Source organism: Prorops nasuta, unplaced genomic scaffold (genome assembly GCF_024137725.1).
Source record: "Prorops nasuta isolate Cenicafe-Biocafe unplaced genomic scaffold, Cenicafe_Pnas_1.2 PNAS00015, whole genome shotgun sequence".
In the NCBI taxonomy this organism is placed as follows: domain Eukaryota; kingdom Metazoa; phylum Arthropoda; class Insecta; order Hymenoptera; family Bethylidae; genus Prorops; species Prorops nasuta.
In genome coordinates, this window is record NW_027116812.1 from 1,927,256 (window position 1) to 1,952,027 (window position 24,772).

At 32.3% G+C, this 24,772-nt stretch overlaps 4 protein-coding genes across 11 annotated transcripts; 2 read left to right on the forward strand and 2 right to left on the reverse strand.

The window, feature by feature from the left end:
- The first annotated feature begins 2 nt into the window (after window positions 1-2).
- Window positions 3-3,535, forward strand: LOC136778819 (odorant receptor 46a-like). The gene is made up of 15 exons (XM_066735947.1): window positions 3-184; window positions 463-582; window positions 653-774; window positions 843-935; window positions 1,021-1,110; window positions 1,194-1,316; window positions 1,403-1,493; window positions 1,810-1,946; window positions 2,019-2,151; window positions 2,233-2,258; window positions 2,321-2,340; window positions 2,573-2,619; window positions 2,804-2,856; window positions 3,101-3,108; window positions 3,441-3,535. The coding sequence occupies exons 1-15, from the start codon at window positions 23-25 to the stop codon at window positions 3,533-3,535; spliced, it is 1,320 nt and encodes a 439-aa protein (XP_066592044.1). The 5' UTR covers window positions 3-22.
- A 26-nt stretch (window positions 3,536-3,561) lies between these two features.
- On the reverse strand, window positions 3,562-5,281 carry LOC136779011 (uncharacterized). 2 transcript variants are annotated; one of them, XM_066736278.1, is made up of 4 exons: window positions 4,991-5,281; window positions 4,360-4,556; window positions 3,839-4,279; window positions 3,562-3,755 (listed from the first exon to the last, which is right to left on the reverse strand). In XM_066736278.1, exons 1-4 carry the CDS (start codon window positions 5,257-5,259, stop codon window positions 3,670-3,672), a joined length of 993 nt encoding a protein of 330 aa, XP_066592375.1. In that variant the 5' UTR covers window positions 5,260-5,281; the 3' UTR covers window positions 3,562-3,669. The 2 variants fall into 2 exon arrangements, with proteins under 2 accessions (XP_066592375.1, XP_066592374.1); XM_066736277.1 differs by having other exon boundaries at window positions 4,862-5,281.
- A 9,221-nt stretch (window positions 5,282-14,502) lies between these two features.
- LOC136778820 (tuftelin-interacting protein 11-like) lies at window positions 14,503-15,867 on the forward strand. The gene is made up of 4 exons (XM_066735948.1): window positions 14,503-14,897; window positions 14,990-15,186; window positions 15,266-15,697; window positions 15,785-15,867. The coding sequence occupies exons 1-4, from the start codon at window positions 14,503-14,505 to the stop codon at window positions 15,865-15,867; spliced, it is 1,107 nt and encodes a 368-aa protein (XP_066592045.1).
- A 784-nt stretch (window positions 15,868-16,651) lies between these two features.
- On the reverse strand, window positions 16,652-24,769 carry FipoQ (F-box/LRR-repeat protein FipoQ). Of its 7 annotated transcripts, none has more exons than XM_066736594.1 (9): window positions 24,672-24,769; window positions 23,140-23,292; window positions 22,637-22,736; window positions 19,714-19,913; window positions 19,364-19,638; window positions 18,894-19,160; window positions 18,319-18,688; window positions 17,876-18,079; window positions 16,652-17,822 (listed from the first exon to the last, which is right to left on the reverse strand). In XM_066736594.1, the coding sequence occupies exons 2-9, from the start codon at window positions 23,148-23,150 to the stop codon at window positions 17,687-17,689; spliced, it is 1,563 nt and encodes a 520-aa protein (XP_066592691.1). In that variant the 5' UTR covers window positions 23,151-23,292; window positions 24,672-24,769; the 3' UTR covers window positions 16,652-17,686. The 7 variants fall into 7 exon arrangements, with proteins under 7 accessions (XP_066592691.1, XP_066592689.1, XP_066592687.1 ...); XM_066736592.1 differs by having other exon boundaries at window positions 24,600-24,744; XM_066736590.1 differs by having other exon boundaries at window positions 24,495-24,744.
- Between the last annotated feature and the right edge of the window lie 3 nt (window positions 24,770-24,772).

The following is a 24,772-nucleotide window of genomic DNA, read 5'->3' on the forward strand; positions in this document are numbered from 1 at the left end:
TAAGCGACGTTCGTTTACAAATATGGATAAGACAAAAGAATTTTACCATCGTCGTAAATCTTACTATACCTCATGCAAAATTTTATTGTACATTATAGGGCAATGGCCGTATCAGTCCAGTCTTACAAGTATGATATCAATTATAATTGCTGTAACATTAGGAACATCGATCATCATCCCGCAGGTAAGCAAAAAATGCAAAATACTCTTTTTTAATTTATATAATAAAATGATTTTTATTTATCATTAAATACTTGGTAGCAGCTGGCACGAAGAATTCTTCTTGGATTCTATTTTATTACAAAGAAAATAAATAATTTTGCCATAGAATTGTAAAAAAAAATTAAGAAAAAATTATTTTTTAGTCGTAAAATGGAGCTTTAATTATTTTTAGAAGAAATCTTCGTACTATATAAAAAATAGCCTAATATAATAATTTCTACAAATTTCTATATCGTCTAGAGTGTCGCGTGCTACGAGCTTCGAGCAAATATTTCTGATGTTCTAGAATGTCTTTCACCGATACTCGTTGATGTTACATGTTTCATTAATTTGTTAAATCTCTTAATCAACAACAGAAAGGTGCAGCATTAAATATTATAGGTGTGCCTAACGAGTTAATTGGACATTATTTATTTAATATTTATTACAGTTGAAGGAACTTTTGACCGACTTGGCCGAAGACTGGGAAAACCTTAAAACCAAAGAGGAATTGCATATATTACACAACTATACTAAAACTGGAACATTGATTTCTAATTCTTACATACGTGAGTAATTGCAAGTTGTATGAAAAGAATTTTGCTTTTGTTTAATTTAATTAATAATGATAGAATTTTCAGTTTATCTTTGTGGAATTATGATCACTTACATATTACTTCCACGATTTTCCACAAATATGCTAAAAACTCTACCTGGAACAAATCAAACTATTGGTATAGATGTGTCACCTCTTATTGTAGATCATCATTTGGACGTAGAGAAGTATTATTATCTCATTATGTTCCATGTCAATTCCAGTATATTTTTTCATTGCGTGATCTCAATCACGCCAGAGATCTTACTTATAACATTTATTCAACACGCCTGTGGGATGTTTAAAATAGTATGGTGAGAAGATCAAATGCTATTATCATTTGACGAAAAATGTGTTAAATTTGCAGGGCGATTCAAAAATTTTGTTTTATATATAGTTATCAGCTGGAAAACGTTTTAGAAGATGGCAATTTGGATATCGATTTACATTTGCAAACGACAAATGATGCGGTATACAAAAAATTATCCAATCTTATTAAAAAGCATAATCGTGCAATGCAGTGAGTATATACGATTATTTTTATTTAAATGAGTTTTACCAAAAATAATGAACGTATCACGAATAATTAGTTTGTTATTTTTACAGATTTTCCCAACAAATAGAATCTTTGTTTTCAATAACTTTATTCTTTGCACTTGGAATTCTGGTGATTATGATGATTATAACAGCAGTTCAGGTCTGATGTGATTTGAAATACGAATAGAAAAATAATTATTACGAAAAGTACATACTTTAAAGTTTAAATAATTATTTTTGATTGAATATTTAATTCTTATATTAAGAAAACAAATTTTTAAATATATAATGATAGCAATTTAAAATTTTCCTCCCCGATTTTTCTAACAAAACCTTCAAACTATGGTCACAAATAATTCTTAAAACTATTCTTTATGTACTTAATATATTAAACTGTATTTATCTCCTTTTTGAGAAACTAAAAGAGTTTGTTTGATTAATTATTTGGATATTTTCACTCTTGCTTACATTTTTAGGCATTGTTGTTCTCTGATGTACTGGATGAGCTTGCTAGATCTATCGAATTTGCAAGTGTACAATTATTGCATGTATTTTTTAAATGCTGGTTAGCCCAACGATTAATGGACGCGGCCTATCGTATACGCTATTATACGTAAGCTTTTAAACTATTTATTATTTATATAGATATATTTAAATATGTTAATTACTGGACATCTAAATACAGTTATAAAAGTCGCTGGTACCGAATGTCACTCAAATCAAGAAAATTGCTTATTTTAATGATGATCAGGACTAATATTCCCTGCAACATAACGGCAGGAAAACTTGTGACTTTTTCGTTTGTAACTTTTAGCGCAGTAAGCATGATTACATATTTATTTTAGCGTGCCAATAAATTATAAACTTATTAGATCCTCAAATTATTGTAATTCGCGCAGCGTCAAATCGATAGTCAAATTTTTGCGTGAAAAATAATAATATTTTAGTATTTTTTTATTCAATTATCTGTTACTTAGATTATTTCAGTTTTTTGATCTCTACTTCTAGTAAGAACGGTCGATTTGATGCTGCATGACCGTTTAAGGGTAAAGGAAATTCTATCTCTCAGTTAAACAGTTGATTAGAATTTAATGAAATCTGACACATAAACAAATAGAGTCGAAATAAACCTTCTGATGTAAAATTTTAATCGAGGGATGGAAATCCCTTGAAAAAGCATAACATTTTTTTAGATTTGCTCTTAAATAAATTTTTAAACATTATATTTTTTTATTTAAGGTAATCCGTACATCAGTATCGTACATCACAATCTTTCGGTCTATGATGTAAAAAAGACTGCAAACTGAGTTTTTATGGTTTTTATATAGTACTTGAAAAAGAATAATTAATAAATACTGTAGCACAATTGAAAGGTATTTTTTCGTTATTTTAAATTGTATTGGATTTAATTTACTCATTTATTTCATAAACAAATTTTATATTTGTTAAGTATACTTGAATGTTCATTAGAATGGAGTCAGATTGAGAGTTGAACTTAAGCTAAACAAGTACACTATAGTTTTGTAAAAGCTTTCAATCAAAATTTCTTCTCACGAGCTTTTTTTTCATTTAAAATTTTTTTTGTCCTGCTTCTACATGTCCTCGATTATTCTTATATACGGTGCAACCCAGATCATATGAAATATTTTAATCATAGAATCTCTATGCTATTCTGAGGAAAAAATTCTAATCATTTGTTTGTCTATCTCGTACCACATTTGACATATTTATAATTAATTAATTTAGCTTATAACTACACTGTTTCAGCAGTAAGAGTAAGAAAGAAGTAAAAGTGCTCGCTCTTCTCGCCTTCTCATTCTCATTTCTTCGCTCTTATCACTGAATTATTGTTATATATATGTTAAATTAAAACATTAAATATTTTATGAATGGTACAACCTAAAAAAATTTATTTGACTTCTTTTACTCTGTTTGATATAAATAGCTGTTGTCAAACTATTTATTTTCTATTGCGTTGCACCGTTTATAAGTGAATTGTTACCCGTATAGTTAGATTTTATCACTACAATGTAATTTTTCATAATTTTTTGTTTACAGAGTTCGATCAATTAATATTTTAATTTAATTATGAGTTTATCTAATATAGCTCCTTATTATAGTCAAACATTTTTTATTTACGATTACTTTTCTAAAATAGTTTATTTAATTGGTATTTCTGATTTTGGAGGGAAGATAAAATGATTTGCAACAATTGTTCCTTGCAAAAGATATATATATATATATATTTTTTGTACATATGCATTAGTCAAATATTTACAATCATGTTTCTTATATCTAATAATATAGTATAATCAGGTAATTCGATATGTATATAATTATCGCTTTTGGCTGGCTCTGTAATATGGACTGTAGGGGTTTTGCACTACTCTGTTGACCATAATCGCTCCTTTTGTAAAATCACCTGAAACATTAACAAATACAATTAATATATAAAAATTAAAAATATATAGAAAAAACTTTAAATAATGCATATAAATTAATTACATTCTATGTCCTTATTCTTTAATATTTCTTGACTGAACATTTCTCTCCAGCCTACAAACCAATATCCAACTGGTACATAATCAAGAGAGTAAGCAGTAAAATGATCCAAGCGTAATATCAATTCGTTCAACCAAAAAGGGAAGAAGAAATAGTGCAACAATTTTGCTGTAATGTGCAGTGGCAATAAATCTATCCATTCGTCAAAACAATTGAATTTATCCGAACGGGTTTTAAAGTGGTCGTTTTGCAGTTCTCTTATAGCATTTTGCAATTTTGGCAGAATATTCTCCACTAAAAAGTTTTCCAAGTCATCTGTGAGGAATTCTTGACAATGGGTCTGTAGCACTTGTCTAAACAACATTTCCGACGCATGCTCGTGGCTCATTTGTGCCTCCAATTTTCGATCAATAATCGGATAGATTGAAATATCCAATCGTTTCCCTATAAAAATCAAATTATTATCATTAATTTATTTCAATATAAATTTTTACTAACTTGGATTATCTATTTAAATTACTTACCCAGTATAGATTCCCAAGGATCAATCCATACTCGAAAAGATAATATAACCAACGATGGATCCCAGTTTTCAACCTCATGTAAAAGTTTTGGCATCACGAGTGAATCCAGGATATTATTCAAAAATTGTTGAGGAAGTAAAGGTGTCCAGAGCTGAATGAAATTAATCAGTGGTTCAGGTTCTCTGCATTCCCATCGTCTAATTTACAGAAAAAAGTAAATTAATATAACTTAATATACAAATATATACAGAAGCACTATATAAAACGATCCAGATCACGAATCTAAGCTTCTATTTATCTTTCTAACTATCATAAAGATATCAAATTTCATATACAAAACTTTTCTAAGTGCAAATTGAAAGATGTTTTAAAAAAGTCTTATTTAAAAATTGATATTTCTTATGATTGTAAAGAATGAAAAAATATTTCATGTCACAGTCTTAATCGTTTTATTTATAGTGCCTTATATATATATAAGAAATTAAAAAAACGTGTTATATACTTTATAGCATCGTCTACAGATGGAAACAATGTATACGCTATAAAATCGCCGTACAAGGAGTCCTCCAATTTAACTTTCAACTTTTCAAACAATGTAAAAGGCACGTTTGGTTGGATAAGTGGGTCCCACCTCTTTAGCAACACTTTAAGTCTTTTTGCGTACGTCGCTACAGCTACGTCTTGCAGTTCGCGGAACCTGTATTGCTCATAAAATTCATCTTGAAATACGCCAAATAACTCTGTCAACCCGAGCAATTCTTTCAACTCGTCGTCGAAATCCGCTTCCTGAGATTTTTTATCGTATGTATATATTCCACATATTGCAGAAGCCACATCCAATTGTGAATTCTGATCTACCAACGAGTAGATGTCATATTCGCTGTTAACAGACATTGTCATTGTTCTTTTCTCTAGATATTTTCAGTCCAGTTAAAAACGAGTAAAAGCTCTTGATTGTTCTGTATTCACTTATAATTAGTCAGCGAGAGAGATTAAAATAATCTCACCACTTTTTCACACATGGTTTTTAATTTCCCAAATAAAACTTCAGTGTTCGCTCCTATTGGTTCTTCGTGCTTTGGTCACTCGATGAGGATTTTCTGATGATTTGTAGAGTTTTCCTCGATCGCTCCGAAACACAACTCACAACAACTGTGCTTTAACTGCAAATTAGCTCTGCTGTACGTAGTTAGCAGCTGACTACCTCGATAGCTCGATCCGTACTGACTGGCTTTCTTTCTCATTGAGGTATTTAAGGTACTGGTTCTCTTAAGGCCGAGGTGAAGTCCTTCAGCGATTGGTTGGGGTCAGACCGGAAGGGGAAGGGCGTGGACTACCGAGTTAACGGGATCTTGAAGCGACGCTACATGGTACGTCCTGTAGGTTGATGTTAAGAGAGGTACCTGTTTTAAACGGGCAAAAATTAGCTATTTTAAAATTTTTTCTAATAGGAAATAAATTAATAGATTATTTTTATATTTTAGGGATATTTTATATTTAATTTCAAAGTATATCTAATAATTTTTGTAATTTATTTAAACGATAAATGTTTTTTGTAGAAATAAGCTGTATTCCATGATAGGTGAGAATTCGAAATTAGAAATTGTGGGAACTTCATGCTTCGCAATTTTTTCTTGAAATCAAGTTCTATTTTTTTTAATATTAGTAAAATTGTTAATTTGTAAAACAGAATTTCTATAGACAAAAATTGAAAATTGTATTTCTTAGAGTTTTCTAAGCAAAATGTATCAAGTTTTATACTAAACAAGTATTGTGAAAATAATAGAGTATTAAATCATTTTAGTAAATAAACCTGTGTGTGTATGTGTGTGTGGAGGGTAACCTAAAAGCATTAGACTAGAATATTTAAGGAAGAAAAAAAGTAATATATTTTACTAATTTTTATCGACAAGGAGGTAAAATCTATTATAAGTTTATGTATTTATTTGAATAGTAATATTTCATCTGAATAGCAGCAGTATTTTCAATGATTTATAAGAAAATACATAAGTACGCGAAATATTCCCTCTGTTTCCTTGTTTCTTACAGAAATGAATCAGTGAAAATCTATTGTATGCCTCGACTAAGAACAAAAATTGAAATGGTTTTCGATCATGCGTGTATTTCTATAATATATAAATAAGTACAGGAGTATATAAAGTTCTTTGAATAATCAATTTTTAATAAAATGACGCGGTTCCAGAAAATTAAAACATTTTAGAAAAAAATGAGCAAATAACTATTTATAATGAAAAAACTAGGCAATTGAAAAGCTTTTTGTATATGTATATACTTGAGGAAATGCGTTCGTTTCAAAACAAAGTTAAATTTAAAGAGCCTTGCTTCACTGGCTGAGAAGGCATTCCCGCACCACGTGCTTTACCTGGAGTCTGGATTAGCCTTAAGGCTTGAGAAATAAACCGATAGCAATAAGCAGAGTGGAATCGAAGAACGCAAATATACTTGATACTCCAATCGCTAATTTAAAATTATAGTTTTTATCATTTTAATCGAATATTTTTAAAATTATCATTAATACATTGTTTGTATTTTTAAAATGAAAATGAGTCCAATCACGACGCGACGTAAATCAGACAATTATTTCTATATATTTTCAGTTACCGTTTTATTAAAATCTGATTTTTGTTACCTATTATGATATAGTTAGAGATAATCCAAATAATAACCATCTATTAAATCATAGTAAGACCGTGCTAGTAAAATTAACATTTTTTATTTAAGATAGAATTTTGAAATATTTACATTACTCTTTCAATCACGCGCATCTTTATGTAAAATATATATTTATTTATTGTTTAACAATGTTTGTATTATTTCTAATATTTTGGATTTTAATTCAACATGGAAAAGGATACAAAGTAAGATTGAATTTTTTAATTAGATTTTAATAAACTGACAAATTCAAGACGTAGCTAATATAGAAAAAATCGTCTCATTAACGTCGTGTTTGGGCTCATTTTCATCATAAAAATAAATGCAATCTATTGATAATAATTTCCATAATGTTTGATTAAAAATATAATAATAGTCATTTTCGATTAATAATTGGAGTATTAGGCATATTAGAGTTCTTCAATATTGCTCTGTTTACTGCCATCGGTTTATTATTGGACATTTAGTAGTATTCCAGGTAGCGTATAGTGTAAGAAAGCTTTTCTCCATCAGTAAAGTAAAACCTTTTAAATTGATCTTTGTTTCCGAGTGAATACATTTCCTCGAATACATTTCTGTGGATAATCTACTTAGAAAGTACGGTTAAAAAGGCAAGTCAGTTACCAAAGATTTTGATGGTGCTCTCCGGCCTTATTACGCTTTTATTATACATTCAAAAAAACAATAAATTTCGTTTTTCACTATATCTCGAATAGTAACCAATTTTTTTATGAAACACAGTATCGTTTAAATTCATAAAATTAGATTGAATGAAAATTTCATTGTGGACGTACCTCTTAATCACATGTTTTAGAATTGTCTGTCACCTTTTAGTCATATCATTTGGATGACTTACTTATACATATGGAAAATTTTAGATATGAAAAATAACAAATTCAACAGTTTAAAATCTCGTTAGTATTAATCAGCTCTTCCAGGGCTGTAGAATTGCCTTTCAAAATTTAAATATTCTTTCTCATTTTCTTTTCTCGATGATTTGAAGCTTGAACAAGCTTTTTCTTCCATGTATTTCGAAGATAGACTGCTATGCGATAAATTCTGAGTAAAACAAAATATATAATCTATAGCTACTTTAATTATTATACGATAACGATAATCGAGAAGTCTTGAGACGATTTTTTTTTAAATTCTCAAAGACAGAAAACTTTAAAAAATTTTAGATTATTTATTAACAATATTGTTATAATCTCCATCGTTTTTACCACAATTCGATAAAATAATATAAAATAACTGTTGTTTTAGGTTAGATTTTTATGTCTTTATGGATAAAAGAACAAAAATATTTTATTTCCTTCTTTCCATCATTCTACAAAATTACGTTCTTACTGGTTGCATCTCGTAGTCTTTCGATTTCTTCTGATTTTCTTTTTCAAACGCTCAAACTGAGCACGCAATGTTATCGACCAGCCTGATAATAGAATTCCCCAGTAGTGTCCAGTCGGTCCAACCAATGAGAAGAATAGGCGCCTTATTCAAACATGCATATTATATTCCTCAGCAGTATCAAAATTCATCAAATAGCATTACCTAAAAATACATAAAGAACCCAACTGCTGGGCTAACTCAGAATGTACTTGCAAAATAGAGAGTGTCAAGGTTTGGAATCAATGGAATCTGCAATACGATACACGACGAGAATTCGAGACAAAATTGCAACAAAAGCGATATACTGAATGAAACGAAAAACTCTAGAATTATGTATTGTATTGAAAACTGGATAGGACACAATAAATTATGGAGTACTAAGTTCTCATAATCGAAAATATTTAATTTATACCATTGCGTGATCGACACATTCGCTAGACTCGATAATCGATAATTAATTAAAACTAATTATATTTAAAAACTCCTAAGTTATATAATAATAAGAAATCTGGAATACGAGTCTCTCTGAGAATACAATAATAATCACATGTAGGAAAATTGATAGAAAATTTCAGTTAAACGGAAAAATAGAAACAGATCAAATCGACAGATTCTCGAATAAACGGAGCACTACGACACTGTATAATATTAAGTATTCAAACGTTAGAAGAGCTGAATTATCATAAATGTATGTAAAGGCCAAAGTAAGGAAAATGTATTCGTTTCAAAAGAAAGGTGCATTTAAGTGGGCTTACTTTGGTGGCGAAGAAAATTTTCCTACATCAAGTGCTTTACCTGGAGTACCATTAACACTACTAGCTCAATGGACAGGTGACAATAAACAGCAAATTCGAAGAGCCCAAATATACCTGATACTCCAACTATTGATCCAGAATTACAATTTTGTATTTTCAATCAAATATTTTAAAAATTATTATTAATACATTGCTTGTGTATTTTTCAGATGAAAATGAGCCCAAACACGACTTTAATCAGACGATTTTTTATATATTAGCTACGTCTTGAATTTGTCAGTTTATTCAAATATAATCAAAATTCAATCTTATTTTATATCCTTTCTACGTTGAATTAAAAAAATCCAAAATAAGAGAAATAATACAAACGTTATTAAGCAAAAAATATATATTTCAAAATCCTATTCTAAATAAAAAAGTTTAAATATTCCATAAAATTCAGAAGTTTTATTTTAGTGAGCATGGACATACCAGGGCTTAAGAGGATTATTTCGATTAATTTTAAGTATGCTATAGTAAAATAAAATTAATTTTTATCAGATTTTAATGAAATGAGGAAAGTAAGATATAGGTAATACAGAAATAGTCCGCGTATTCGCGTCTACCACGATCCGTCGCACTCTGATGAGGATATACTTTGAATACTCGCATACCTGCAAAAAATTCTGCAGCATCTTTTTGTAAACGATTATTAATATTTCGCATTTTAAGAAATTTTTGAAGGCTAAACATAAGCAAGACATGTGCAATACGTCTAAAAGCATGTAATTAAAACATGGAACTGGTAAATTAAATTAAAATAATGTATAAGATATTTTGATTTAATCTAATCTAGATTCACAATTTTTTAAAGCAGTCAAGCTCTTTTTAAACGAAGATATTTTTATTATATACTTTTAAACACATACCACGTGCCTTGCCGATGTTTAATTTTCAAAAATGTATGAAAGTGCCAAATATTAGTCGCTTACAAACTCTGTTGCAGAAATTTTGTGCAGGTATACGAGTATTCAGAGAATCCTCACGAAAGGGCAACGGACGATCGGACCTCGTGTTTTATAATGTGCTTGCGCTACTCGAATATTCTCTAACAGCGAATATTCAGAATAGACGAAATCATTGATTCGCTTATTCGAATATCTGCTAGACTGATTTTACAAATAAACGAATTATTTTTATTCGAATAATCGCAGCTGTATGCGAAACCAAATAATAAGCCGCGTGATGCGAGGAAGCTTTGCTCTCCAGGGATGTAGGCCCTTTGATTGGACCGATCGAATACACTTCCGCAATTGCCTAAATATGGGTCAGGCCAATGATGTAATTATTAAGAAATTATTGTATTTTATCACTTCTACATATTATGAAAATTTTTCGATTAAAATTGTCAAAATTTTAGTAGATCAACTAAATAAGGAACTTTTTAATAATTTTAAAGTATTGAATTTAATTACTAAATTAAAATAACAAGAAATTCCTTTTTAAATCTACCACTCATTATAAAAACTGCTGTGCTGATCTTGGTACTCTGAAAATGCAGGTGGTCGAGAGGACGAAAATTGTATGACTTTTATAAAAGACGAGTTTAGTTTCCAGAATATGATTATTATGTTTTACCTGCTGCTTAGTGCTATGTACTCGCGATTCCAATGTCGCGAACAGGCAGGAAGGCTGGTAGACATAGAATAATATTGGATGATTTTTATGAAAGATAAACTCAATATTCACGAGATCCTTATTGTGTTACCTGCTTTGTACTTAGTACTGCTATTTTTCGCATGCAGAATAAATATTAGTTTCGGAGAATCATAGGGTTGAAATCGTTATACTTTTTGTGTTTATTGCAGATGAACATGTGCGTCGCGTTGGTCGCGACTGGACAATCCTGCGATTAGCGAGTTGACTTTAGTCACCGCGCCTCTGCAGGTAAAGCTTTTGACCCTATTGAGAAGTAAACTCAGTTTGCAGGATGTGCACTGTTTTTTTTTCCTAGTATTCTAATGAGAAAGAACAGTGAGTCTATGTTATATAGTTATATTGAAGCATAGCTGCTTTGTGTCTCGTCAGCCGCGGCTTAATAGCCTCGCCGCTCGCAACTAACGGTTTAATCAGCTCAGTCACCACGTTCATTGCAGACAAAGATTTTATGACCCTTTTGAAAAGTAGACTCGGTTTACAGAATTTGCCTTGCTTTCCTTAATTCTGAAAATTCCTCTGAGTAAAAATAAAGCATAATAGTTATATGGGTATAGATAGAATGGGTTTAGATTTCTTTCGCTTTTAAAGTATCGCGTATGAAGAACTGCGCGACGGTCGCGCCGGTCGCAGGTAGACGATCTTGCGATTGACGAGTTGACCCTTGACCTCTTAGTCACTGCGCTCATCCTAGGTAAAAGCTTTGCGAACTTTTTGAAATGTACACTCAGTTTACAGAATTTGCCTTGCCTTCCCTAATTGTTACTATTCTTTTGAAGAAAAATGAAGCAAATTAGTTATATTGACAAATAGAATGGGTTTAGATTCCTTTCACTCTTAAAATGTATAATGTCTATATGAAGAGTTACGTGGGCGTGTCGTGCTTGGTTATAAGCTTATGCAGCTAGTCTCGCTGGTCGCAAGTGAGGATTTTATAGCCTTTGTGGAAAATGTACTCAGCCCTTTCGCTACGGGCGACTTTTCCTCCGCGGTATTTTCGCTGAACGTACCGCCGCGCCAAAAATTTGCACGGTACTCGAGCAAAATCGTCAGTGGCCGCGTTTTACGCTTCACGGTAACCCGAGTTGGTTTGACGGTGTTTGTTGAAAGAAAATAAACTGCCGCCCGCTCGCGCGTTGTACGTGAGTGTCATTGTATGTAGAGCGACTTCAGTCGCTCGTAGTACATACGTCAGTGGCGTTTTTTATGAAGAGCGAGACCATAGTCTTCCGTAGTAGCGAAAGGGTTATAATGTCCAATATTGCGACGCTTTTCTTGGTATTAGTATATTATTCTTATAGAAAAATCGGGGCTCGCCAAATAAAATGTGAAACGACGATATTGGCAGTTCATTAGCTATGTTTCTGTCCGAGGATTAAAATTGGACTAGAATCGCGTTTGAATTCAAATTGCACCCATGAACATCTTCAGAGTTGAGCTTCAAACGTTTCTATGGATCGAAGGCTAATTCCAAGTCGATTTTAATCCGATTGAAAACTGTTGATGAAAACATAGTCATTGCAGGTAGCAGAGAGTGGGAGAGTGAGAGAGACGGCTAAGGTATAAAGGGTGCGTTCACGGAGACGCTATTAGCACTATTTGGCGCCATGCATTTGGCGCTAGTGTACAGAGAAAATTGTCTATTATGTGTGCGCAGAAGCGTTGATAGCGTCTCCCTGAACACGCCATGGATTCGCTGCTTTTCTCTCTCTCTCTCTCTCTCTCTCTCTCTCTCTCTCTCTCTCTCTCTCTCTCTCTCTCTCTCTCTCTCTCTATCATTCCTGTTGCTTCTCAACCTCAAGCTGAATTCATTATTAGCCAAAGTGAAATAAAAAGAAAAAAGTATATATAGCGTACACATCTTTATTCTCCCCTCCCCTTCTCCTTCCTCTCTCTATTTATTCCCAACAAATTTGTGAATTTAAGACAATTTTTGTTAAATAAAATAATGATTGAGTATATTTTTTTTTTGTATACCCAAAAGCATAAAAATAGTAAGTAATTGTAGAATATTATAAATATACTTATTTAATTTTATAATGGAAATGAGAAAACTAGAATAAGCTCATATATATTTTGTAACATTTTTCTCACATTCTCTGATTGCAATTTTATTTTGAGTATAAATTTTATGTTGCTATGAAAAGATGATTTTATATTTTTTAATAAAAATTTATTTGTATAAAGAGTTCGTTAATTAATATAGCTTAGCATAGATCGATGCTAAAAGACATGTGTTTCTGTAACTATAAAAAATACTACACATTTATATAATAAGATTCTTCTGAATATAAATAGTAAAAAGCATCGAAAAAGATTGTACTCAAAAATTGAATGTCTCTTTTATTTACGATCATACGTGTAATTTTCCATGCATGTTCTCAGGGCGTTTTAAGTCACGGGCACTGTACAGTTTTAAATTTGAACAAAATATTTTAAACATATTGAAAATTATGTAAACTAAGATTGACAAAGACGATTTTAGGACTTTAATTGGATATAAAAACAAAGGTCTGTGACGAGACGTTCGAGTATGTTTTACTAGCTATTACCTAATGATACTTTCTGCAAAGAAAAACGATATAAAACGATGAGAAATTTGAATACAATTGAATTTAAAGATTTGTATAATAACTCGATAAGAAAATTAATAAAATTAAACAATCGCTCACTGTAATGTAACAAAGATTCTGACGGTTTGGTACATAAAATAAGTTTCTTTCGATTAAATTCCATTCAAATTACAAATTAAGCTTTGAGGCATTCGCTTTACATTTTTTTAGATTTTTAAAACTAATTTTATTGATTATATGTAATTTAAACTCTAATAATAATATTTATTTTCGTGTTTTATAGCTGTTACTCGACATGAAATTGTTATCTGAAAGTGTGAAAAATGCACTGCAAAGATATATAATATATGACATTAATTTTATATTTTCATATTTTCGTTAAAAATTGTGTGTGAATCTAACAATTATGAATATACAATGTTACTCGAACGTTAGTTTCCTTAAAGATTATACTCTTTTACATACCACCAAATTGTTAAAAATATTTAAATAATTGCTTCTGGAAATGTCAAATAAATTATTTAAAATAAAAGGGAACGCTTAACGAATCTAACCAAGTCAAATAAAATAAAATTATTCGATAAATGTATGTATGTGTGTGTGACGCTGTGTTATTGGCAGCCATTTTGGATTTGCAATAGTCAGTCGGTAGTTCCCGCCGACACGGTGAAACCCATTCTTATTGGCCAATCGCAGAAAGGGGTAGCTACCCTGGTATAAAAAGGCCAGTTTTACAGGTAAGAATATCAGTCTGTGCTAAATAGTCGTCACCTTAACACGGTCAAGTTAGTTGCATTCAAAGTCAAGTGGCAGCGTGGGTGATTATTTTTGAGCGACCGGCGAAAATCGTGCAAATCTTACCAGGATATTGGCGGCGAAGGACCAAATCGCGTTTAACTAATAATAGTGAGAATTCAAAGTAGATTTATAAAAAATTAGATGAGTGTTAATTATACAAGACATATACAAGTCTTTTTTATAAATATAAAACTGAGCAGAAAATTCTCGTATCAATTACAATATTACTGGTGGAAGACGCAAGTTCTTATTAAATAATTAAAATGTCTGACGAAGAATTAATGCCAACAAGTTATCCTCCATTTGAACTGAAGCAAAATTTGTCTTTTATCATTCATATGTGTGAGCAATACAGCATGGAGAGTACTGGAAAGACAAGAAGTTTCGATGATAATATACAAATGTTGATTGAGATAGCAGAGATATGTATAGAGCTACATAATGACTATAGCGAGGAATATAAAATCTACGAATTAGGACAAGTTGCTTTAAATTTGGTTGCACCGATGATAAGGGAATCTCTGAACAGTTGGAATCCGCTTTTCGAACCACTCAAGCCTTTTCCGTTATTTGTACATTGGAGAATCATATTAGCTAAAGATGTGTATGAGAAATTCGTATGGATTAGCTTGATCCCATCTGTAGATTGTACTATAATGTAAGTATTAATAATTGTTCAAAGCATATTTAAAAAAAATATATTTCAATTTTGAATTATACTAATTATTTTTTTTTTTATTTACAAATTAGGGAGTTGGATTTTAGAAGGCCTGAACCTATGGTTGATTTGATTCGACAGTGGAGACAGATGCTTCCTAGAAGCATTTATGATTATATCCTGATAAAATTAGTGATTCCAAAACTTATGTTACAAGTTGAAGAATGGAATCCATTGTACGATATGATACCTACTCGTAGATGGCTTCTCCCTTGGTTCCCATTTCTGGGTAGGCAAATTTAATAAATAATCAAAATTAAAATAAGACATATCGAAATAAATTGATAATAATAATTTGATTTTTATAGGCATTCGAATGAACACTCTGCTTTTCCCAATTATCCATAATAAATTGGTGTCGACTCTGCACGGCTGGTACCCATCTGAAAGGTCCTTCAGAATAATCGTGCAGTCTTGGGCCGAAGTTTTTACCAAAGGGGGCAAGGAAGCTTTCGCAGAGAAAGATTTTGGAGAAAATCTTCCAGATGCTGTACTAGATTGGCTAGAGAATCCATTTCAACAAAATTCCTGTCATTGGAAATGGGCTTTTGAATGGGATATGTTACCAATAGATGTGAAGTCATCAATGTTAGATCAATTCTTCTTCCCTAAATGGTTGAGAGTTTTGGGAGCATTGGTAAATCACTCTTCGTTGCCTCATGAAGAAATTCGAAGCTGGTACATGGGCTGGAAACGTATTTTCGACAATAAAGGGTTATTGGCTAATCCTATTATACACTGTAAGTTACTTTTTCTACATTATTTAAAGAATTTTGATGTATTTTTAGAAATAGACTGTATTTAATAATGATAATGATATGTTACAGGGCATTTTCAAAGAGCATTGGCTTTAATAAACAGAGCAGAGGAATTCCCCCATGGCTTCCCACCATATGCCGGAGCAGGATAATACTATAAGATTTAACGAATCATCCGACTGTGCCATATTACGAACTTTAAGAAAGACGATTGTAATTTTTTTACAAATTTATATAATAAAATATATATTTTAAAACAAAGCAACAATAAATTTTGTGGTTTTCCTCTAAAACCAAAAATTTCAACAAAAACTAATTATTATGAAAATATCCTTTGGAATAAGTATACAGTAATAAAAAAAAATATGTCGAATCTTATTAAAAGGCAAAATTTTGCAATGTAGTAAACATATAAAATACTTTTTATTTAAAGTCTAACTATAACGAAGAAACAAAACACGAGCGAATAGTTTAATCATTTTTCAAACTTTCCAAACAAGCAGAATCATTTTTTTAATCGATTTATTTTTTGCACTTTAAATTTTCATGATTATATATGATGATTATCTTACTAGTTTCTGTATGTACGAATGTAATAAATTTACGTCGGATATTTTGAAAAAGTACACTAGATTGAATTAGCTTCTCTAGAAAAAAAAATACTCATAAGTAGGAAGAAGAACGACACATTGAGCATGCTTTTCCAAATTTTCTTTGAAGAGAGAAAGAGTTAAAATTTAAAGAACTATTGTTGATTGTGTGTGTGTGTGTCAAAATTATTTAAGGCTTATATTAAGAATAAACTTTTATGTTATATTATTCTAATAATCTCTCATTTTTTTGCATGATTATTCTAACACAAACTTAGAATTATCTTCACATATAATTATTGTTTTTTTTTTGTATCTACATAATATATTAATGCATGTATTACTTATACTCTCCAGAAATTAAAAAAGTTTTTAAAGAAGTCAATTGTATATTTTTAATTTATCTTAAATTTTAAGCATTATTTTACTCCAATATGCTAGATGAACTAGCTACATCTATAGAATTTGCAAAGTGTACAATTATTGCACAGTTTATTTAAATGCTGGATATCTCAACGATTAATGAACACGGTTTATCCTTATATATATATGCTACTCTACGTAAGAACTTCAAACTATTTATTTATGTACATTTATTTACAAATAGTAATTCGTGAAAACCTCAGTAGTTATAAAAGTTACTGGTAGATATATCGAATGTCACTTACATCTAGAAAATTACTTAAAATAATTATCGGGACTAAACTTACTCTGCAACACAACAGCCAGAAAACTTATGACTTTTTCCTTTATGTAACGTATAGAGCAGTAAGTGTGTGTATATCTCTTTATACACCACGTGAATAAATTATTAACCTATTTAAAACAAGCATTAAAATTACTGTATTTGGTTCAACTATAAACTTTAACTATTTAAATATTTTAAAATATTTCTCGTTGTTGATGGTATTCTTACATTATTATTAAACATTACAATCTTTTAGTATTTGATGTAAACATGAACAAAACTTGAGTTTTCTCAATATATATATAGAACTTCAAAAAGAAAATTAGTATATATAGTTGCAAAATTGAAAGGCACTTCAATTTGTTTAGTAATTTAAATTGTCATTATTACGAGTTACTGTTATATTTTATAAAATCTTTGTGTCATTTTTAAGTATTTGGATTATAATCATTAGGCAAATTTATTTTGAAAAATTGGACCAAAGTCTAGTCAAGTATTCCTAGCTAAAACAATAAAAAAGCTTATAGGCTCAGTAAATTACATAGTCTGGTTCTGAATATGCAATGAATAGCACAGGATGCATTTTTATAAAAACACAAAAAAAAAACAACTGCACATTCAGCTTATTGTGATTAAAAAATTTTGTACCACAAAGTTTCTCTCTCAAAACACAACCAAGCAATTCAAGTCAAGTCAATTAAAAATGAGATCTTTATAATTTTGCAATAAGTAATAATTTGATACTCTGCAACACGTCGTTGTCCTAACCACAGTTAATCTGTCTGCTCTCTCAAAGTTGGCTTTCACAATTTCATAATATCTCCCATCACTAAAAAAAAAAATTCTTAGACCAGAAACACAATTAATAAAAAAAAATCTTACCTAAGACTAAGACACCGCAATTTGATGCACTTAACACGTAGAACATCGATAGCTTTCTGACTCTTATCAGAAAATCTGAGGTTTTCAGGGTCCCATCGTAGCTCCAAACGTTCCAAGTTTGGACAATTATTGGCAATTCCATCCATCAATTGGTCCACGTGAATATTAACACCCAGTCTCTCTTGAGTGCCCATCACTAATATTCTGTAGGAAAATAGAAATGGAAAAAATTAGAATAAACAAAGAACTAAAGTATTATAATATTGCAAAATTCCAAGTTACACATCGAGTGTACAGTTTATTATAGAATTTAAGTGTTTCGTTGCACAAGCAGAGTTCGGAATGCACCCTAAAGAGGGGAAGGGGGGGGGGCAGTGAAGTGGTCGAAGGATTAATCATCTCAAACAAAATGTTCCAAGCCAAGTTTCGAGGTTTGTACGTACTTTGCGTTGGTGAATATTGGCAGCACACTCTGCCAAAGTTGATCGGTGATGTGTGGCATTCCGGATAAGACGATTCCCCACAGCTGGTGACCGTGCCTAGACACGAATTTGTGCAGAGCGTCGTCCGTCAGATTATCGGAGCTCGATAGGTCCAAAGCTATGAGATTTCTTGGATTACCCATCTCTGTCCAAGCTTTTAAAACGCTGTCGTTGAATCCATTTAACTGGCCCGCACTCAGGAATCTCAAACCTGGTATCCTGGTCAACATATCTATCAGACATTCGGTGGATAAATCCGTCGCTGTAACGTCCAATTCTTGAACACTCGATTTTTCCCATTCCACCTGCATCACGTACTCGCTCTGAAGACCTGTGAAAATTTGTCGAATGACTCATCATTAAAATATATATAACTATAGCAAACGAATATTGGATTTTTGTAATTAAAATGAATAACAAATGTAATATTATTCTAATAATAACAATAAAATAGTTTTCCAAAATTGTAAAATCCCTCTCAAGGTTAATAATAATAAACTAAGTTTTTTCAATCAAATCTTTTATTTTCAGCTTACTAGTGCCTTGCATGAGAAGACATCTTAACCTCCTACTACGTTGGAAAAGAGTCTTCATGGTGGAGCCAGTGACCTTGGCACAGAAATTGACAGCGAGACACTCCAGCTGGATGCAATTGGAGGAAAAGGCGTCGATATGAGAATCATCCACAAAATTGATGCCATAGAGATTGATGACTCTGAGATTAGGAGTGGCTGATTTTAATTTGTGCACGTTTATCACTTCATAAATCTCTTCCTCCTCCTCCTCGACCTTCTCGTACGTTCCTAAAATCAAACACGAGTTACTCAAGATTCTCGCTAAGAACTGATTTCACTGATCTATAATTAGGATAATTCGCAATTAAATATTTTTAATCTCTGTTTTCCCTCAAAATAAACAACAACAAACATAATTACATCGAATAAAAATTTAATCTGACTATAAATTGCTGAAACAAACGCTGAAGATGAAAGAAAAATCAACAAACCTATCAAATGTAAAATCTCCAGTCCATTGATAAAATTATAAATCTTCCTCATGAAACCCTCCATGAAGATCACCTCGGACAAGCAGATGCACATGTACTTCAGCTTAGTGGGAAAAGCTTGCATCTCTGAAAAATCATGAAGCTGCATGGCAGTGGAGAAATCCAGCAACATGTGCGTGAGATTCGGACATTTGTTGGCTAATTCGTGCAGCACCGTGTGCGTGATCAATTCTATGGGCAGCTCGATGTACCTCAGCGAGGGACCAAACCGAACGCTGCAGGTATAAAAGTTAATAATTAGAAAAATTTAACAGATCGATCAATTTGATTATTTTCCAATTAAAATTGACCTTATCAGTTGCAGCAAACTCTCCAGTGAGCCTACGTGCAATCCACTTATCTCTGGACGGAGCGACACGTGTTTCCAGAGGCGCGTATCGTACGCTATTTGCCTCCACCTCTTGCAGACCCTGGCGACCCTGCATATTTCACGATGAGACAAGTAACTGAAGATGTTGAGGATTACCTTATCCGGCAGTTTTTCTATAGTCTGAACACATCAATCCAGTAATCAGTGAAATGCTTTTGTAATAATATTCATTAATTAATTTTATTAATATGTATCATATATATATATATATATATATATATATGTAGATACGAGGAGATCATCCTTTACCAGGAAGAGATATTGGATAGTGAATTTGGTTCGCCTCGAGAAGATATTTTTCGATACTCACTGTACCCGCGAAACGACTCTTAATCACACCACCTTCGGAAACGTACATTTGAGACGTTTCCAAGGCGATTTGGCCCCAGACGTCGACACCTCCTAGATCCATAGCTGCTTCCTAATTCTCCCTCAGTTATATCACACGAATCTCAAAACTTTTCCAGAAAATTCACTGTCAACGATTTTATTCTTGATCTCGAGCTAATGTTCTTCCGAGCGATCATAGGTCTCTCAAAATCGAGCTGCTAGCGAGCAGAGGTTGGGGGAGGGGGGGAAGTGACATAGAAAATTTCTTGCAAAAATTTCCGGTTTTTTTCCGACGTAAAAGTTGAACTTTTATTTTCTGATAAATATAAGCAAACGAGAAATAGTTACCGCACTGGCTGTTCACGGTTACTCACGATTACTCACGATTTTTCACGATTATTGCTGATTTTTCCGAATTTCCGCGGCGCGAATCTCGCGTCTCCACTCGCGAGCGAAGATGGAATTTGTCAAGAATCGCGTCTGCGCGTGCGATACTAAATATAAGCTTCCGGAGACTCGCTTGAGTTTCATTTTTAGATCGACTGCCCGCGCGCCAAACTGCACGCTGCAGCTTTAATTAATGAGAAAAATTAACTGATACTCCCAAAAATTGTATCCTTGTTACGTTATTCTAATATATATACACGGAAGCGATTTTTTAATTCGAAGCAATTAATCCAACTTAAACGAAGAAATGATTGGGAAAACGATGTAAGCTTAAATTGCGTTTGATATTAGTTGCTTGGTTAGCGAGTTTCTAAAAAATTTTATGCGAGCGACTCAATTTCATACCCGAGATGCTTAATTCGGTAGGAAGGAGTTAATATGGCGGAATTTATGCAAAATTGCGACTCATCAAGGGTTAATGAAACTTTGGCGAAATTTCTTGGCGTCGTACCAGTGAGCTGGTTTCACCGAGCGTATCGAGAAGTTTGCGATTACATTGATATCGTGCAACTTTGATGGACACTTGGCGAACAACGACGGAGACAAACGAGACGGCTAAAGCGTGAAGACTTACAAGCGGATGACGTCACTCAATTTGTACGAGGGTTTCTCAACGAGATATATAGGTGAGTAACTCGTGGAATAAAATTAAGAGAAAAGGATCGATGAGGAAAGTTGAAAAAGTTGTTGAATAAAACAAGCGATCGTTTTTAACTCAATGGTGCATTTTATGATTGTTTTTTAGTCGTATAATTAATTCTAAGTGGAAGGCAAATGTTTATAGATGGTTGGAACGGATGATTGACGATTAATGGTGAGTTTTAGAAATTCTCTCCTGGCTCGTATAATAAAAAGGAACGGGATAATTGAGGAATAAAAGTCTAGCAGAGTATAGAAATAATTACCGTTGACTTTCGCTTTCGAACGCTGTTTCTCAAATCGTCTCGCGATATGGCACTGGTAGCATGACCGACGCTCAAATGCATCCAACTCATTTTACGATTTTTCTTTATATTCGACTGTATAAATTTGTCCAGCCTCTCGCCTCATGATGGATAAGTACACTCATTTCTTTGATCCTTTTCACTCTTTCACCGAAACTTGCAATATTTTTTTTTTGTAAAACACGATTTATGTTTTATTTGACGCTTAAAGTGTCCAATAAAGAGAGTAGTTGGGAAGGGAGGAGGGGGAGGATTAATTTGAGAAGTAAATAAATCAATTAAATAATTTTTCTAGAGGGACTGGAACATCCGTGATAGTCAATTTGCGAATGGACTGTGAAGATGCAATCCTTTCGAGTTGAAATAGAAGAGGGAAGAGTGGCACGTGAAACTAATTGTCTCAGAGTGACTGTGGCGTTTGAGTGATCATCGGCCAGTGAGTTTTAATTAGTTATAAATAAAAGCAGTGAGAGCAGGCACGAGGCCAGAATAGCAGGTAAGGCTTGATCAGTACGATCAACATTGATATGCACCGAATGCGAAAGAAACGAGGAGAACAAATCTGTCAGACATCGCTGCAAAATTTGTTGCTTTTGGCCGTTGCCAAATGATGACTCTGTCTTTCGCATTCGCAGATGAACCATGTAGAAAGAGAGAGAAAGAGAGAGAAAGAGAGAGAGAGAGAACAACGAATTTTATGCTAATCTTTATTGACAATCCACGCAAAAGCTTATTTACAAATTTTTAGTACATTCGTTATTTAATATATGCGACTTAAAGTAAATCATGAGCTATTTATTAAAGTTCAATGACCTCTGATGCCAAAATATCATTAAAATGATCCTGAGACGAAAGAATACATTGAAACAAAGTCTGATCAGTGTTTTTACTTAACTTTATTGATCCACACCACAAAAGCTTTTTTACAATGTTTTAGTACATTTATTATTTTAATATAAAATTCTTATAATTAAAGCTTCGCCATTCGCCATTGTACAAAATGCAAGTTTAATATAATCGTTTTAATCACATTCCAAGTGGTGCTGCAGGTTAAAGGGTAAGTATAATACAATAGAAGTAACTAGTTAATACTTTGATATAATTTCGGATTATCTGCCTTACCGTATTAGATCTTCTCACTATCTTCTCCCCATCTTCACCCTCCAGACAATTTCGCTGCTGCAAAGCAACTTCCACGTTCAGCACGTTCCAGGGTGATACCCTTTGTTGAAAAAATTCTTAAATCTCTCCATAAATATATATAGACAATCCAAATTGGCAAACATGCAAAATTAAACAATGGTATATTAGTTTTGTTAAATTTCAAAAGAATAATCACACGTTATTGGTCAAAAGTGTAATGACAACGTACGTTCCTTAACTACTATTATAGGTAGAAGGTAAACCATAGTTTTTTTCATATGGCTGTGAAAAATCAGTTTGTACTCGCAAAACGATCTTACATTTTTGTATGCACACTATTCACTGATCACTGAGCTTTTCTCAAAAGCTTGTACAGTCTTTTAGTTTCAATATCATTTTTCCACAGATTAATTTGATAAGTTTCCTCTTTTTCGTTTACTAGAATGTACGTTGTCATTGATGCAGAAGGAAAAATATCCTACTCGGTCATCATGTTGGCTGTGCGATGCGAGGTACGGTAAGCTTTCTGTTGCGGGTGGTGAAGAAAAATGTAACTGAAATAATCTTAAGATCCACGGATTCCAAAAATAGACGCACTGGAGCTGCCTCAACGCCGTCACGCCGTCTTGCGGAACCTTAGGAAATTTAAAAAAAAAATATATATAATTTATTAACATAATTCCATTTCCAATCAATCCAGATTTCAAAATTGCTAAAAATAAGTATCTAACTCATTATATACAGTTGTTGCTATATCGAATCCCATGACCCACAATCAGGTCAACAAAACAAGGTCAATTGTTAAAAAGTTCTAAGACAAAGAAAAAATATAATTAATATTGAGTTAAGTATCGATGTATTTATCAATTGTGAGATACTATTTCTATTGAATAGAAAATATAGGTTAATTGTTTATTGCTTCGAAATTGGGAATTAGTTTCTTTTTAATTATGAGAAAGCTGTCAACTTCCTGGAAAACCTCCCACAGCAGGTAGGAAGGGGGGGGGGATTCTTTTTGATAGCAGTCCAAGTGCACTTGGCAAAATGCCACAGGCAATTTGATTAATTAGGCGTAAATCTACATATACCGTGCAGAGTTCGTAAACTTAAAGGGTCGCGTGTATAATTCAGTCAAAACAAGACATATCGATCACTAGATGGCAGTGATGTATTTCATATTCGACATTACCGACAGTCGATCAAACAAACCTAACCAACAAGTAGGCGTCTCTATCTGACACATTCATTGTTATAATTTTATCTTGCAAATAAGATATAGTCATAATTCCAAAGATCAAAACCATCAAACAATTGCGTTTACCAAAACTGATATTGATTTATTCCTATTTGCAGTGTTCTTTGCAACTAGGCAGTTTCCTTTTTTAAAAATACAATCTTTATTGTTCTCTGACAATGAACTGTTATTTCAATAGAGAACAGTCACGGATCATTGTTAATAGCAAAGCATCGATAATAGAATCAACTCTAATATAATCGTCACTTATATTTCTATATCCTACATTCGTAATAGGTCAAGTATCTAATTTGACATTTCCTGTTATGGCCTTTTCAGAAAACGCAGACACTGGATTCCAGAGTTTCCTACATACGAAAAACGAGTTTCACTGTCCATTTTTACCAGAAGAAAGTCGTGTTGGAGCATTTTTTACTACATTATTTTTTTTGTTACCAAATTAATAATAATCTTATCGTCAGATAATAAGCTGCACGTTCCAATGATAGTAGTTCCTTGCACAAATGAGTTCAAATGATCGATTACCGAGAAAAACATAACCGAGTATATATAAATTAATGATTTTTCAGGAGAAATCATTACCATAGCTGGCAAACGAGAGGAAAGCATATAACGAGCTGCTGTGAATTCGAATCGATTAAAATGGCGATTGAAACAAAGCTGCTCCCACTACATGATTCTTCTTACTGAATTATTTCCCTCCTTCTGAGCGTGTCAGCTCCGTAAACAGACAGCCAGCTAGCCTCCTCTCGTATATACCTTTCAGCTCCTTACACCACTTTCTTCCTCTCTTTCTCTTTAAAACTGGTACTGGTACTGGTAGTCCTCGGCAGTCCTCGGTACCACGTTTATCTTGCATC